The 15,115-nt window shown below is 38.7% G+C and overlaps 1 protein-coding gene across 2 annotated transcripts in view; it reads left to right on the top strand.

Moving 5' to 3' along the window:
* Positions 1-6,628: 6,628 nt before the first annotated feature.
* b4galnt4a (beta-1,4-N-acetyl-galactosaminyl transferase 4a) overlaps positions 6,629-15,115 on the top strand; it is a 213,992-nt gene continuing 205,505 nt past the window's right edge. For both annotated transcript variants that reach the window (XM_056252080.1, XM_056252079.1), the window contains exon 1: positions 6,629-6,933. In XM_056252080.1, coding sequence (XP_056108055.1) covers positions 6,792-6,933 — 142 coding nt within the window. In that variant the 5' untranslated portion in view covers positions 6,629-6,791. The remainder of the gene's footprint in view (positions 6,934-15,115) is intronic.

Genomic DNA, 15,115 nt, shown 5'->3' with positions numbered 1-15,115 from the left:
CAGCGACAGGAAGCAAACCACAGCTCGCAGGATATCAGCCCCCCTGTCATAGAGGAGAGGAGGGCTTGCACAGTTAGTGATGAACAAATTCATACTTGTGAACCCGGTCAGACTAACTAGCATAAGAGAGAAAAGAACCTCAACGGGCATAGGCCTGGAGTTAGATGGCCAAGAGCTTGTGAGAAAACTGCATGGGACACGGTAAACACAGATCTATGCTTTGCATTGGAAAGATTAACTGGTACAGTTGAAAAGAAGCTGGATACATTTGGGGACATCATTTACGCATTACCTCGACGTGTGAAATTGTGTTTGAACCGTTTTGAATGGCTGAAAAAAAACAATACACAGACTTCATGATTGAAGCAGCAGCAGCTCCGTGTCCTGTGCTGTGCGTTATTAATTATATCTCCCCCATGATCTTCTCCTTACATGTGCATCATATGTAATTACGTCATTTTTACGTCATTGCATATGCGCATACATTTCTAGTTTCGGTTTTCAATTTGATCCAGTGTTTACATGTATCAAATGGATTAAAAACGGTTTAAACCACCCCTTACAATCCGTATGAAATCTCAATTGGATTTGGCCAATTCATTCAAATTGACATGGTTACGTGCTACTAGTCCGATTACAAACACACAAAATACGTGTTACTAGCTCTGTCAAATAGATTTGCTCATCAAGCGACGACCCAACACAATACCAGAAGTGTTTATTATGCACATATATATGAAAATGTACCTGTCAATGACATGAGTTTTTCAGGGTGATACAACTAACTTATTTAATAATTAAAAAAGAAAGACTCATTGAAATTAGTGATCAACCTAAATGGATTTTTGGATTGCACAAACTTGACACACGTTTTAATCTACATCTCAGACTCTTATTTGTCCCTGACCCTAAAATCAAACATTGACATGCGTGAATATTACCATGAATAATAATATTGAATAGTAACATTTTGTAAATGCATAAATCACAGCAGAATGTGATTTACCAGCCTGACGCATGGGACAAATATTGTATTAGGCTGCTGAATATGAGAAACACGCAGTCATTAAGTGCATTAACATGTCAATGAGATTCCCTCTGCGCTCTCAGCGATCCTCTCTGGTTTGTTTGTGTCTTGGAAGTGGAAGTCAGCGGAGTCACGTTTCAAATCTTAAAGATGCAGTGGAAATGATTCACTCCTGAAAAAAAGGCCAGTAATTTACACCTGTAACTGGAATGAACGCGGGTGTTGGATCGAGATCAACATTAAAGAAAAGTCCTTCCTTTTAATCCACTTGACATTTCAGTTGAATCTGGCCGTTTTATTGTAATGTCACGCCGGTAAGTGGCGAGGAAGACAAACAGTACAAGGGAAAAGGCCATTCTATATAAGAGCGTTTATATCTTAGGAAGAAAATCTCATTAGAATAGTCCTGCTTAGTCTTTCTCTCTTTCAGCTGTGAGCTCTTGTGTCATGATAATCGCAAGCTATGATGACAGACATATTTAAAACCTGGCTGTCAACCTACCCGGCCCAGTGATGCTCAAACTCACCGCACATGACCATAGTCTGCAGGGAAAGAAGACATTGGGAGAGAAACGACTGTGGTTGTTCCACCTCTGACAGCTCCTTGCATAAGGAAGAGATCACTGCCGGAAAAAAACACACTAATATTTCACCATTTAAGCTCTGCACTGGCTTCTAGCTTCATGCATATTAGAAACGGGGCACGATTATTAAAAGATTTGATGAGTCTTGTGCTTATGCTGTAAATGATCAAAGCCAGGAAATATGCAGAATACTTCAAATGCGAATTAGGAGTTTAGAAATGCCAGACTTTAAATTACCTCGTAAAATCATAATGTGGCGAATCCATCTCAAGGGAAGCTTTTCCAGACTTTTATGAGTGACATGTATTATTGAATGCAACTGAGGCCTTGTCCACACTAATATGTTTTTGTTTGAAAACGCATCTTTTTCTCTCCGGTTTCCTTCCATCCACACTGAGACGGCGATTTTTATTAATGAAAACGCTCTCCAAACTGGATAAATTTGAAAATCGTGTTGTAGTGTGGACTGTGAAAACTGAGGTATTTGAAAACGATGACGTAAGTTTAGTCATGTGACGCATATTGTACCAATAGATATTCCAACCCGATCTCACGGCAATTCATACGAATTTTACGAGGTGGCTAATTCGTAACAATTCGTACGACCTCACTTGTACGAATTAGTACGATTTTTGCTAAATCATACATATTTTACGAGTTTGCCAATTCGTATGAATTCGTACTGTTGTGAACTTATTTCTTCTAAAGTGTAGGAACTCAGAAGCGAAGACCAGGAGACTTGGTTGTATCTTTTAAGCAGAGTTCTTTATTAAGAAACACGAGCTGTTGATAGCTGTAGTCCTCGTTCGTCAAGTCTGCTTCGTCCAAAGATCTTAGCCAAGTCTAACTAAGGCAGTATACATTGTAGTTGATATACCTTTCAAGGGGGAGGGATTACATAGAGGTGGAGACACTCTGAAACAAAGCATGTAAATGAGGTATACGGGTTTTGGAACCTGCTCAGCATGAGACACGAGAACAGGATGGGGCAGGACTTCTCGTACTGAGACAAGAACTCCAAGACAAATGGTGACAGAGATCAGGACAGTCAGGAATATCCCGCTGGGAACCCCTACCGTTTGCAGAGATTTCCTGATCTCATCATTTATGCTCAATATAAAATAATTAAACATTTAAATAAATTTGTAATCCTACAGTACGAATGAGCTACCCATGACCCCGCCCCTAAACCTACCCATCATGTGGGTTTAGACAAATCGTACAAATTCGTACGAGTGAGGTCGTACGAATTCTTACGAATTAGCCATCTTTTATCACTCGTACAAATTTGTACGAATTGGTCGTGAGATAGCGTTGGATATTCATGTTTATACCGCTATTGTGCCTGTTATGTGCGATTTACTTTCACACCGTTGCTAAAATATGTTACTTTATAAACTCTTCATATCACAGTCCTGCAAAGATGACAGGAGATTTACTCGCATTTGCTGTCCTGTGGAAAACCATGAGAGCTGTCGTGTTTTTGACCAAACATATAATGGTGAGAGAGTGTGACTTGGACGCATCAGTGAATGCTGAGATATTTTGCTAAATAAAATGATCCTGCCAGAAGAATTGCGCGATAACTTTATTTTCCCGTCTGTATCATCTCAGTGAGCTTTTGTGAGGTGTTACGCATGCGCCGTAAAAGGCGAATTAAGCGTTTTCAGGCGTTTTCCAAAAGTTTCTCATCCACACTGAAACATCAGAAAACGTCGGAAAACCTTTCCCGACAAGGAAAAGGTTCATTAAAGCCATCTCCACCAAACCCCTGGGCTAATTCAAGGAGATCTATAGCGTATATATAATCCAGAGGGGCGATGGTAACTGAACATGTGTGTCAGAGCTCTGTTACAAAACCAAGAATAGACCACACCGAAGTGACAGAACCCTTACATTTATTTTTATTCTGTTTATTAATCAAAATAGTGGTTATTATTAATTTATTTAAAAATGATAACCTCCTGAGACCCAGGAATAGGCATTTTGCCTCTGTAGAGGACATTATATTTTAGCGAATTTCTCTGACAACATACATGTCACAGTTTATAGAGACATTCATGGCTTTGATGTTTGGAGTTTCACCTTGACAACTCCCTCTATCTGGTTTAGCACTCTTATGGAAATATTATAATATTTTGTAATTAATTATCATTTACATCTGACTCATTTTCAAATTGTTTGTAAGAAATCAACATCTCAGGAAAATGTTTCAAATCAGAATATGACTTTCTGTTACGTAACAGGGCATTGATGATGTCATATACATTGTAGTCCACTGTAGTGGACACCAGGACTAACATCATGGCATGTCAGCCATTTTGGGAGACTTAACAAGTGAATAGGGAAAGAAATTATAAATATAAATAAATATCAATATTTTTTTGAAATATGATATTTTAATGCAAATATTCCCAATTACGTATAACTCCCATTATTACACGTCTTTTTACATTACAAGTTTTTAATACCCCCCCCCAAACAATGTAATGACCTAAAAAAAAACTAAATTAAACTATATATTCTACAAGTAAAATATTGATTTAAGATGTTATTCAATTATCATTTAGCTATGATTAATATAATAATAATGCACCTTTCTAAATATAAGTCAAACACATAATAAATAAATAAGATAAAAAGTAAAATATTTAATTTTGACTAATTAAAAATACATAAAAAACACTTTTCTAAATAAATCATACAAAAAACAATAATTGAAATAGAAATTATATATTTTTTTCATTAATAAAAAGATAAATGTTTCATTAACATAATGACTTAAGCGTTAATATCGTCTGTCAAATAATGGAAACATCAAATAAACAAGGTGAGATCATCACAGCAAACGATTAATACATGCATTTCGTCACCGAGCTCTTCCAATAATAATGCATTGCGCTGGACGTCCGCCGATGGTTGGACGGCGTTGCTGCCCATTACAGCTCCACCCAAGTTCGGTTGCCCGGCAGCGAACATCCGAATCATACTACGGTGACGATTGGGCTCATGAATATTAATTACGTAAAGGGAACGTTCGGCCAGTAAGCCTGCCTGGTAATCCTTGGCTTATGAATATTAATTAACCCAACGACGAGATGCTCCACGTAACGTCATCATGGCCTGTTGAATAATTCATTAGCTCATCCAGTTCAATAGTAGGATTCGTAATGTCGCTCCCCGGCAGAGTCATGGATGCTCAGTTGAACGCGGGGATCGAGAGTCGGTCACATCGTAGGACTGGAAGCGGAGCTCGTGGGATTTATGAGACTCATTGCTAAATAGTTTCTCTGACTAAAGGCGTGACAGCATCCACGCGGATAGGACCCGCGTGCAGAGACTGACGCATCACATCACATCGGTGAAACAAAGCGTTTGTTTTGCGGAGCGCACTAGTGGAATCAAAATGTCAGATGCTGCTAGCGGTATTGGAGCGCACGGACGCCAATAGACCATTGTTATTGTTTTTATGAATAGGGGTTTCTGTTAACGGGGGACGGAATGTTTAGGTGCACGCGTTTGATTAACATTTTTTTTTGTTGAAAGAGTCAATAAGTTGCGCGTGGACTTGGATGGATAGCAGGTGCATGAACGCATCACCTATAAACCGCCAGAGCAATGGGATTCTTCAATCACTGTTGTTCCATTCGCATATTAGTGTTTTAAGCTCCGGAATATAATATCTGATTATAAAGCAGCATTTATTTCATTTTTTTTTTCTTTTTTTTCATCGCAGTGCGATATGGTACCAGGCGCGTGATTATTGTAGCTTACATGTCTTATGCATTGTGTTTATTTACATTACTAGTAAATACTAGTAAAAAAGATATCTCTTTAATTATAAAGATATAGATAAGATATAGATATTTAATTATATAGATATCTCTATAATTGCATGCCTTACATTTGAAAGTAAATTCAAAGTGGTGCTAAAGTCACTTTTTTTGACCACTTTGAAGCTAATTACTCCTAAAGAAAAAGTGTAGAAATTAAATTATTCTTACGAGTTAAATGAATGGAAACAAAGATGTAGGCATTTTTCACAATTCATAATAGGCACATATTTTACGATATGAGGTGGTTTCACTCATAATTTGGCGTTTGTTAATTGTTATGGCTAAGTTACAGGTTTATAAGAATGGTTTTATAGTTATCATGACTGTTTGAGATATCCCAACAAATCTAAAATGCATCCTAGGAAGGGGCAACTTCACAACTGCGGGTTCTGCAGTTAGATTGTGTTGCTTATGGTTAATTAAATAAAAAGTGTTAGAAAGTTAGACTGGTCATTTAAGCGAAAGCTTTAAATCCAGAGGATGATCCTCTCCGGAGTGGCTGGACTGCTGTCAGAGCGGCTTTCACAAGATTAACAGCCCGCTGCTCTTTTCTTTTGCCTGTACGCCTTCAATAACATCCTTTTATGGACTATTCTTCATCTTTTCCCATTTTTAAAACTTGTTTATCGCGAATGGGACTTAAATGAAGATTTCCGGAGCAGCCGAAGTCACAAACATCTTATAAATCATATATGATGCTTCTATAAGACTGAAGTAAACTGTTTTAACTATAGTTTCAATAATTAAGGAAACTTGTTGAGCTTGAGAAATAACATTGTCTTTAAAACGCGCCAATCTGAGAAGCAGCTGACATTTTTCTGCTGCTGTAATATGACATTGTGACATAAGGAATCTTTTTTTTTAAGGTGCCAAACAGAGAAGCAACTGACACAAATTGTAAATATGACTTTTGTGACAGTGGAATTGATCAGAGATGTGACATTGTAAAATCAGGAGTCCTCCCTTTTTGATGCTTCAAACTAAAGTAGCAGCTAAGACTGATTCTGATGCTTTTTTGGAGAAATGTGACATTGTGACATCAGGAGTCCTCTCTTTTTGATGCTTCAAACTAAAGTAGCGGCTAAGACTGATTCTGCTGCTTTTTTTGGAGAAATATGACATTACGAATTTAGGTGTGGCAAACTAAGAAGCAGCTCGGACTTTTATTCTGCTGCTGCTGCAAAAATGACATTTTGATGTCAGACATTGAGATGTGGCAAACTGTGGATTAGCTGATGCCAATATGACATTGTGACATCAGGAGTCTGTCTCTAAAGCGCCAGACTGAGGAGCAGCTGACACTCTCTTTTTGCTGCTGCTGCTGATGATGCTGCTGCTGCGAAAATGCTGCGATTCCCTGTGAAGAAAATACGAAAGCAGTTCAAACTTCTGCTACTGCTGGTGCTGCTTACTTTCGCCGTGTGGTTTACGTACCTGCACATCAACCAGGGCAAATCCATCAAACTCCACTTCAACTATGGGAAAGGTAAGGCGTTTGTCTGAAATTACTAATTTAATATGTGAAGGGAGTTTATTGCTGATGTAATTTTGCTCTCTGTGGGTCTTTTTGAATATTCTTGTTCAGAATAAAGAGTGAGATGAATAAAGGAACTGCTGAATTATCAATTATTAACTTTAATTAACAACTATAGGGCACCAGCACTGATAAATTTAATATTTGGCAGATTCAATTGGGTTTTTAATAGTGTAACATTAGTATGCATTAGAATGCACTTTGCAGAGAAAGTTAAATGATTGAATTTTGAATTAAATTAAGGTTGCATTATATTGGTTTCAGTGCTAAAATTATGCCCATATGGAAAACATAAGTAGAAATGTTCAGATGTGCAGACTGAGCTTATGGTCTGCTGTGATGAACCTTCATAGAAACTAGGTTCTCAAGTGTGAATGACCAGAAAGTGTGTTTGCACAAGCCATGTGCTTGTGAGAATCTTTTACCTCAGATTCAAACCCATAAAAATCACTCTTTATGTGGTATGGCAACTGGACTTGAATTTACCTTCTGTAATAAACATGTAGAGAGTGAAGAATAGACTTTTTGTCTTGTATTAAAGAACATGACTTGTTTGCTAATGAAATGTGCGTCAATGTCACAACCCTTCCCACACAAACACGTTCCTTTTTTAAGGTGAAGTGTGACATGTTTGTTACTAGCAGAAATATAAACAGAATTGCACAAAAAGATACTTTTCCATTTTCCAAAGAACATAAGTGTTAATTGTTGATAAGGTGCGTCTACATTTGAATATGCAATGTTATATAGTATTTAGTGAAAGCACTGTGTTCACCCTGAAAATCCCAACTATAAGAAGTGAACTTCAAATATTTGGATGATGCACTTATTTAAAGGGATAGTTCACCCAAAGATGAAAAAAAATAATTGTAATTTACTCACATTTATGTCGTTCCAAACCCGTAAGACTTTCGTTCATCTTCACAGCTAAAATGAAGATATTTCTGAGAGATTTATGTCCCTCCATTGACAGCTACGCAACTACCACTTTGACTCTTCAAAAAGTTCATAGAGATCGTAAAACTAGTCCATATGAATTGTGCGGTTTAGTCCAAATTTTCTGGAAACTGGATTGTTTTATAATGATGAACAGATTTAATTTAGGCTTTTATTCACATAAGCATTGATCAGTGAACATAAAACAGAAGCTCAACCTTGACTTGATGTGCTTGAGACGTGAAAACAAACCTCATTGGTTCTTGCAGAAGCTCAAACGTGCTGCGTAACACGGGAATGAATCTCATTGGTTCCTGCTGAAGCTCAAACTGTCAGGGTTTGTGGTTGAAGAGATGAAGCAAGGACTCAATCGCAGGAGAAATAGGCTTTTATGAAGCAAAATAAAACAAAGCACAAACAAAAACTAACCCGAGGGGGAAACCAAAACACTTGACTTGATTTGACTTTGACTTACATTCAACAACAATCCAGCACAGGACTGCAAACACAAGGAGAATAAATAGGGAGCAAACAAGGCAGGTAATGAGAGGACAGGTGGGGCAAATAAACCAATGATTCATTTCAATTCAATTCAAAGCACTTTATTTGTCCCCAGGGGGAAATTTGAAGGGCACATTACAGTAGCTTGCACAGGCACACTGCACAACCACACACTACATACCACATATCATTATACATAAATCAAAAATATATCAGAATGAGAAAAAAAAAAATGCAGATAGAAATCATTTGTTCCTATTAACAGGCAATAATCAGGTAACAAGATGGGCGGGGTTAGACAATAGACAAGAGAGCACATGGCACAAGGAAACATACATGACAAGCCATGTGCCCAAACAAAATGAGACATGAACACGCAGCTAATGCGAACTCATAAGCCACGTGTGTTAACACAAACCATGACAAGAAAGCAACACAACACAGCACAAGACAAAACATGAAAACCGATGAAAACGTGCTACACAGAACACAACACACGTGGAAAGAAGAGCGTATACGGGCCGAGCGAACTCGAAGCTGCACGCTTACACAACAAGACAGAGCGCACAAGAACAACTAAATACTCATCCTGTGCGCTCACAACAGAATCACACGCGGAGCATTAATGTCCGAATCCCGAAACAAAACCGAAACCAAACTAGACTTAAGTGCCGGGATCCGAACACCACGCCCCGCACACAAGACAATACACATGGAAAGAAGAGCCATAGACAGTAAAAGAAATGGACACAGCGACCCCATAGACTTCAACGGAGAAAAGTGAAGTCAATTAGAAGCACTCACTTTCTGATTGCCAAGCGTACTGCGCATGCTCAAACTGAGCTTGACGACGTAGATGTGACGTGAGCAACTTGTTCGTCTTCTAGTAGCGGTGCCAAGAGAAATCTGAATCATTCCCTTCCGAATCTTGCAGAGCCGGAGTTCCTGAGTATTAGATGTCCATGAGCTAGCATCAGGATCAACTTTACAACTCTCTATGGGCTTCTCCCTTGACTTGATGCCTCCACGTCCCCCCGATTGCGCGCAAGCTTCTACTTCTGTCTATACGGTAATTTCTGTACTGTGCGACAGAGAGTCGCGTGTTATGACGCAATCGTTAGCCTATTTTTACAAAAACGGCTTCTACGGGGCCATAACGTAAGATACAAGGTAATGGAGCCTTTTATACATTGTCGTGTTTCTTTAGAAATAAACAATGGACAAATGGAGTCTTTAAACGCCTCAGATGTAAAGTTATTCGCTGTCAAAGTGACGCAAAAATGAATGGGAGTCAATGGGATGCTAACAGCAGGTGAAGGCTTGTTAGCCAGTGGCGGCCCCCGGGGAGACTTCAGTTTCCGGCTGGTGGATTACCCCCTTGAGAAGAGCGCACGGCTAGCATGTTCTAGGTGATTGATAGGTGGTTGCCTACTAGCCCAAGTCAAGTCTCTGTGATATTCTCTAGATATGGCTTGGGTCCCTACTTTAGTGAAAGTCAATGAAATTTTATTTCCTGCTTTATTGGCTGTTAGGTTAAAAACAGGTGATTTTTCAAGTTATTGGCCAAAGTTTAATACTCAAACCCAAAGTATACTTCCCCTGTCTGCATTCTACTTAGCTTCACGGACAGTCAATGTGACACAAATTTTCGTCATCAGCACAGTTTGTTGATGTCTGTCCCCCCTCGTGTACGGACAGTGCATGTGCGTATGTTTCGGGCGCATGCCGAACGCATCCATCTGATCTCAGTCAATGGATACTTGAGAGGTTTCAGTGCCTTTGTGAAACAGGCAGTGTTCATGTTTCACCAATGCTTCCAAATTTAACATTGAACTGACATCAGCTTCAGGTCTGAATGTTAAGAGTAAAGGTACAATCACATTTACCATTGTTCGTCGAATTCTCGCAGCCGGATTTTATGGGAACCCAGGGGGTTGGGAATTTGAAGGTGAGGGTTGGTCATTTTTGGTGATTTTGACAAGTTGACCAACAGAAAGCTGCATGGTTTGAAAGTGACTTCTGTGTGAGCGGTGCTTCATACATCGCTATACTATCGACAATAGGGGCTTTCGCACTGGAGGAACCTTTTTATAGTTCCTAAGAAGTACCCTTATTTTGGCGTGTTCGCACCGCAGGAACTGGGAACGATTTTAGTTCTAGGAACTCCTTTTGGAGGAGTTCTAATTTATCTCCTACTTCAGAGTGGGGTCTAAACCAGCACTATAGGAACTACCACTGACGTTAGTGAACGCTGATTGGCCGAACCCGCCATTTTTTATAAAAGCTGTGTAAACACAAAGGTTACAGCCTATATATTTAGTCCACAAACTAACTCTGCGAACATGGAAAACAGTGATAGATGGGCCTCTTAACCTTTATGCTGAGGAAAAAATCCAACGCAACTTTGAGGGGACCAAGCCAAACATGATTATGTATTTCTGCTCCGCTAGCGACACTGGACATCAACCACACAGCATACGCTAATACCTTTTCATTACTGTCTACTTTCTATGTTTAACAGTTCTATATAACAACGTATTAGACAGATCGTAAACTAATGAACACGGACAACACGAGCAGTGTGTGCTCAGGCTCTGGCGTTCTCAGCGCCGTCAAAATAAAAATCACAACAAGTGTGGCTTACGTCACTTCAGTGTTCCTACTGGTGGTGCGAATGCAACCAGGAAAATGTTCCTATGGGAGCCATTAGTTCTCGGGGGAACCACCCTGGTGGCTAGTTCCTAGAACTACCCGGTGCGAAAGCCCCTAATAAACAGTAGACCCTTTTTGCCCACACAGTTTTGCTAATGTGACTGCACCTTAAAACGTATATTAAGAACACTAATATTGGCAATGCTCTAACACAGGGTCGGACCCCTAGAGCCCGTCTGACAGCATCTTTTTGTGTCTGCCACTCTACAAGAGGATCTTCTTTCTCATTAGCAGCTGCTAAAAGCCCTGTGTGGCTTGGCATCTCTCCTTGACTGCCCCAAACTGACCTCAATCATAACCCAGGAACCTCAGCCTCTGTCTGGCCTCTTTTTGTGGGCCACCAAATCGCTCCTCTCGCAAACGAGAAGTGCACTGGAATCACTCAAGTGCGAGAAAGGCCGTGCAACCCCTATATTAGCACGAAGAAGATGTCTGGAAAATAACGTGGCATCGCACCAAACCATCCATAGCGAAATTAAAAAGTCTGTGGGGCTCGCCGAGTGACGTTACTGACATTTTAATCAGAGATGTTGGCTGTGAAAATGCATGTTTGCACAAATAGGCTGGCCTATTTTCGCCTGAGGGCTCACAATGGTTACCTTATTGCCAATTACAGGCTCCATAGGGCTGGGTCAAGATATAGCTATGCACCAGCTGTGATAGGTTGCTGTGAACAAGGGTCTTTTTAAGCAACCAAGTGTGAAGGAATGTGTTGAAGGAACAAGCGGGTCATTCCTGTAATGCAGAACCTTTTAAACTCAATATGTTTTTTTAATAAAAAGAATGCATATTGGGTTGTAATTCATATAGAAGTACTCTTAAAAATAAAGGTTCCAAAAGGGGGTTTCCAAAGCAATGCCATTGAAGAACCATTTTTGGCTCCCCAAAAAACCTTTCAGTGAACAGTACTTGAAAGAACCATTGTTTTCTTAGTGTGAATAATTTTAATAATCTTAAGAACCTTTTCCACTATGAAAGATTCCATGGATTCTACGCCAATAAATAACTTTTGGTGACACTTTATTTTGATGGTCCCATTTGAACATTCTGTTGACTATAAGTAACTTTGCAACTACATGATAACTAACTCTCATTCGAGTATTAGTAGACTGTTAATATCTGCTAACTCTTTATTGTGATGCTCCTCAACAGATATTCTACTGACTAGAAGTAACTTTGCAACTACATGTCAACTTATTCTAAGCCTAAACCTGCCAGGCTACTACTACTAATACTCCAATAAGAGTTAGTAGACTTGCAGGCGCAACGTTACTTATAGACAACAGAATGTGTTAAAGGGTCCATCAAAATAAAGTGAAACTGAACCTTTATTTTTAAGAGTGTACTAGACTTGCAAATATATGCACTGGTCAAGCTCAGGCACTTAAACATAATTAATGTAGGAACTACACTAAACTAAAACTACACCAAACTTTTGGTGAATCTTTTATCCAATAAAATTCAATCCTATTTTAAATGAAAGGGTGTCATTTCTGCCCTACTACAGATACCAAAACAGTTGTTTCAGAACACGGTTGGTCTACCATTGGTCCAAAAAACTGACTGCCATTGGCTGAGTCAGTGTTGCCGAGTCAGGCTGGTCAGAATTTTCCAAAAAACAGAGCAATATTTTGATAGCGGCACTTTGTTTATAGTATTTAGGGAAATCAACCTGCAGTGGCTTATTTAAGATTGACTTCTGCACATTACACTGGGATAGGGGACAACGTTTTAACATCAACAAATACTTTAGTTTTTAATTACTAACAATAAGTGTAATAATTAAAAGTTTGGGAACATGAAAGTAATGCAAAGTGGGAATGACCCAAGCACAGTGTTTGTAAGGGGAAGCCTATTTGCGCTGATTTCAAATGAGGGTTTTTTTGCTTTAGGTTGCTATGTTTAGGAATCCAAGGGAACGTATCCCAGTTTGGCATCGGTGGTCAACCTCTAACCAGGACCCCTTTGAGTGCTGAATGAAAGGGTGTGAGAAATACACACAACTGAACTGAGAAGCAGTAGGATAAGAGTGGCACGGTTGGTTACAGGCACAGAAAGGGCTTTTGGGAAAGGTCATATGATACGAGTGCGTGTGTGAATGGAAAGCAGCCATTTCCCACCATAATCTGGCTGTACTAAAGCATGACGGCTGTTGAGGCCATAAAATCAGAGTTAATTACGTTGCTGGATAATTGACGTATCATTTTACATTTACTGAAAAGGTACCCGAAAGCCTTGGTCTTTTGTAACTATGAAAAGATGTACTGTATGACATGTAGCACTTACATGTTACATATAAGAAGAAACTACAGTAACGTTATATTAATGAATGACTATTTTACAACAGTGAATACATTATAAGTTACACGCCTTCTTTTACTATGGATAATGACATTAATAGATTCAAACTGCATTAGTGTGCAGATTCACAGTGTGGTTATGCTATTCATCAAGTGCTTTTGGTAATAGGGAAATTAACCATGAATAACCAAACCTGTGGGATGCCGGTTTGCCTTTTGTTGATCGATAAAGCAGCAACTACCCAGCAATTGTTTTCTCTTCAAATCTTCAAGAAAGTGTACAGTGACATACTTGGATAATAATTACATTTTGTGTGCTATGAATAGACATGATTTCACTGAGAGATCAGACGTCATTCTTCTTTCATCATGTAGTTTTGCTCTGTTTTATTAATTCACATTTAAACATCTTGCAAAAAGACAGTGAAATATCATATTTGTTTAAACCAGTTTTTAAACCACAACAAAAATGAATATGCTATTGAACATGCTTGTTTGTTACATATGTTACAAAAGTTACATTTTAGTGTTAACAAATTAAATAAAAACAGTGGCCTTGACCTTTTTTTTATTAAATTATAAATTACTTGGAAAACTTGAAGGAATTTTTAAGTTAAATAATTCAGTCAGTAATAATATATATGCACTTAAAACAATAATTAAATACATTAAAATTACTCATTTAATACATTTAGCAATGAAAAAAGTCTACACAAATTAAATACATTTTATGTTATGACTATTGAAAAGAGTAATGTTTTTCACCTAATGACTCTCTGTTTAAACTCTATTGGTTACACGATAATAGTTAACAGGTTGTGTAAAAACAGAAGACAACAAAAGCTTATAGCTTATAGACTAGATTACAAGAATCTCTGGCCAACTCAAAGATATTTAGCCCCCTTTGACTTTCATTTTGTAATCAAAATATTCTTCAAAATATCTTATTTTATCAAAATCAATATTTTGTCATATTTTGTCATTGATCTGCCTGCATTGATACCATTATATGAGAACTGAACTGAGCTGGGCGATGACATCACCGTTTTCTCCAGAGCGGTGTGATGGATTTTTTTTAATTAATCTTAACTAACATTTATTTTTCTTGCAGGAACAACATTCATATGCTTTTGAATCTTAAATGTTTTCAAACCCTTTGGTCGAAAACTTGTGACTTGGAAATTAAACCAGACAGATGTGGTTTGAAAACTTGTGATTAACAATGAAGTAATCAAGAAAACAGAGTTTGCTTCTACCTAGTAATAGAAGGGTTTGCCAATGAAGAACCAATCAAATTGTAGGGAAATAATGTAATGTATCATGTAATTTTCGCCATGCTCCAATTCTATAAAAACTGTTGTATTCCTTTTGCGGGGGGGATTCTCTCTGAAATTTGTTTGAGATCCTCCGGCTGTGATTAAAGCATGTTCAAAGGCATTGTCTGGGACTCAGCCGACGTCGATGAGACGAGCTAGAGTATAGAGTTAGGGGACTCAGCCGACGTATAGAGTTAGGGGACTCAGCCGACGTATAGAGTTAGGGGACTCAGCCGACGTATAGAGTTAGGGGACTCAGCCGACGTATAGAGTTAGGGGACTCAGCCGACGTCGATGAGAAGATGCGCTAGAGTATAGAGTTAGGGGACTCAGCCGACGTATAGAGTTAGGGGACTCAGCCGACGTATA

Source organism: Rhinichthys klamathensis, unplaced genomic scaffold (assembly GCF_029890125.1).
Source record: "Rhinichthys klamathensis goyatoka isolate OS25496 unplaced genomic scaffold, OSU_Roscu_1.1 h1tg000092l_1, whole genome shotgun sequence".
In the NCBI taxonomy this organism is placed as follows: Eukaryota; Metazoa; Chordata; class Actinopteri; order Cypriniformes; family Leuciscidae; genus Rhinichthys; species Rhinichthys klamathensis.
This window is presented reverse-complemented; position numbering and strand designations above follow the sequence as displayed.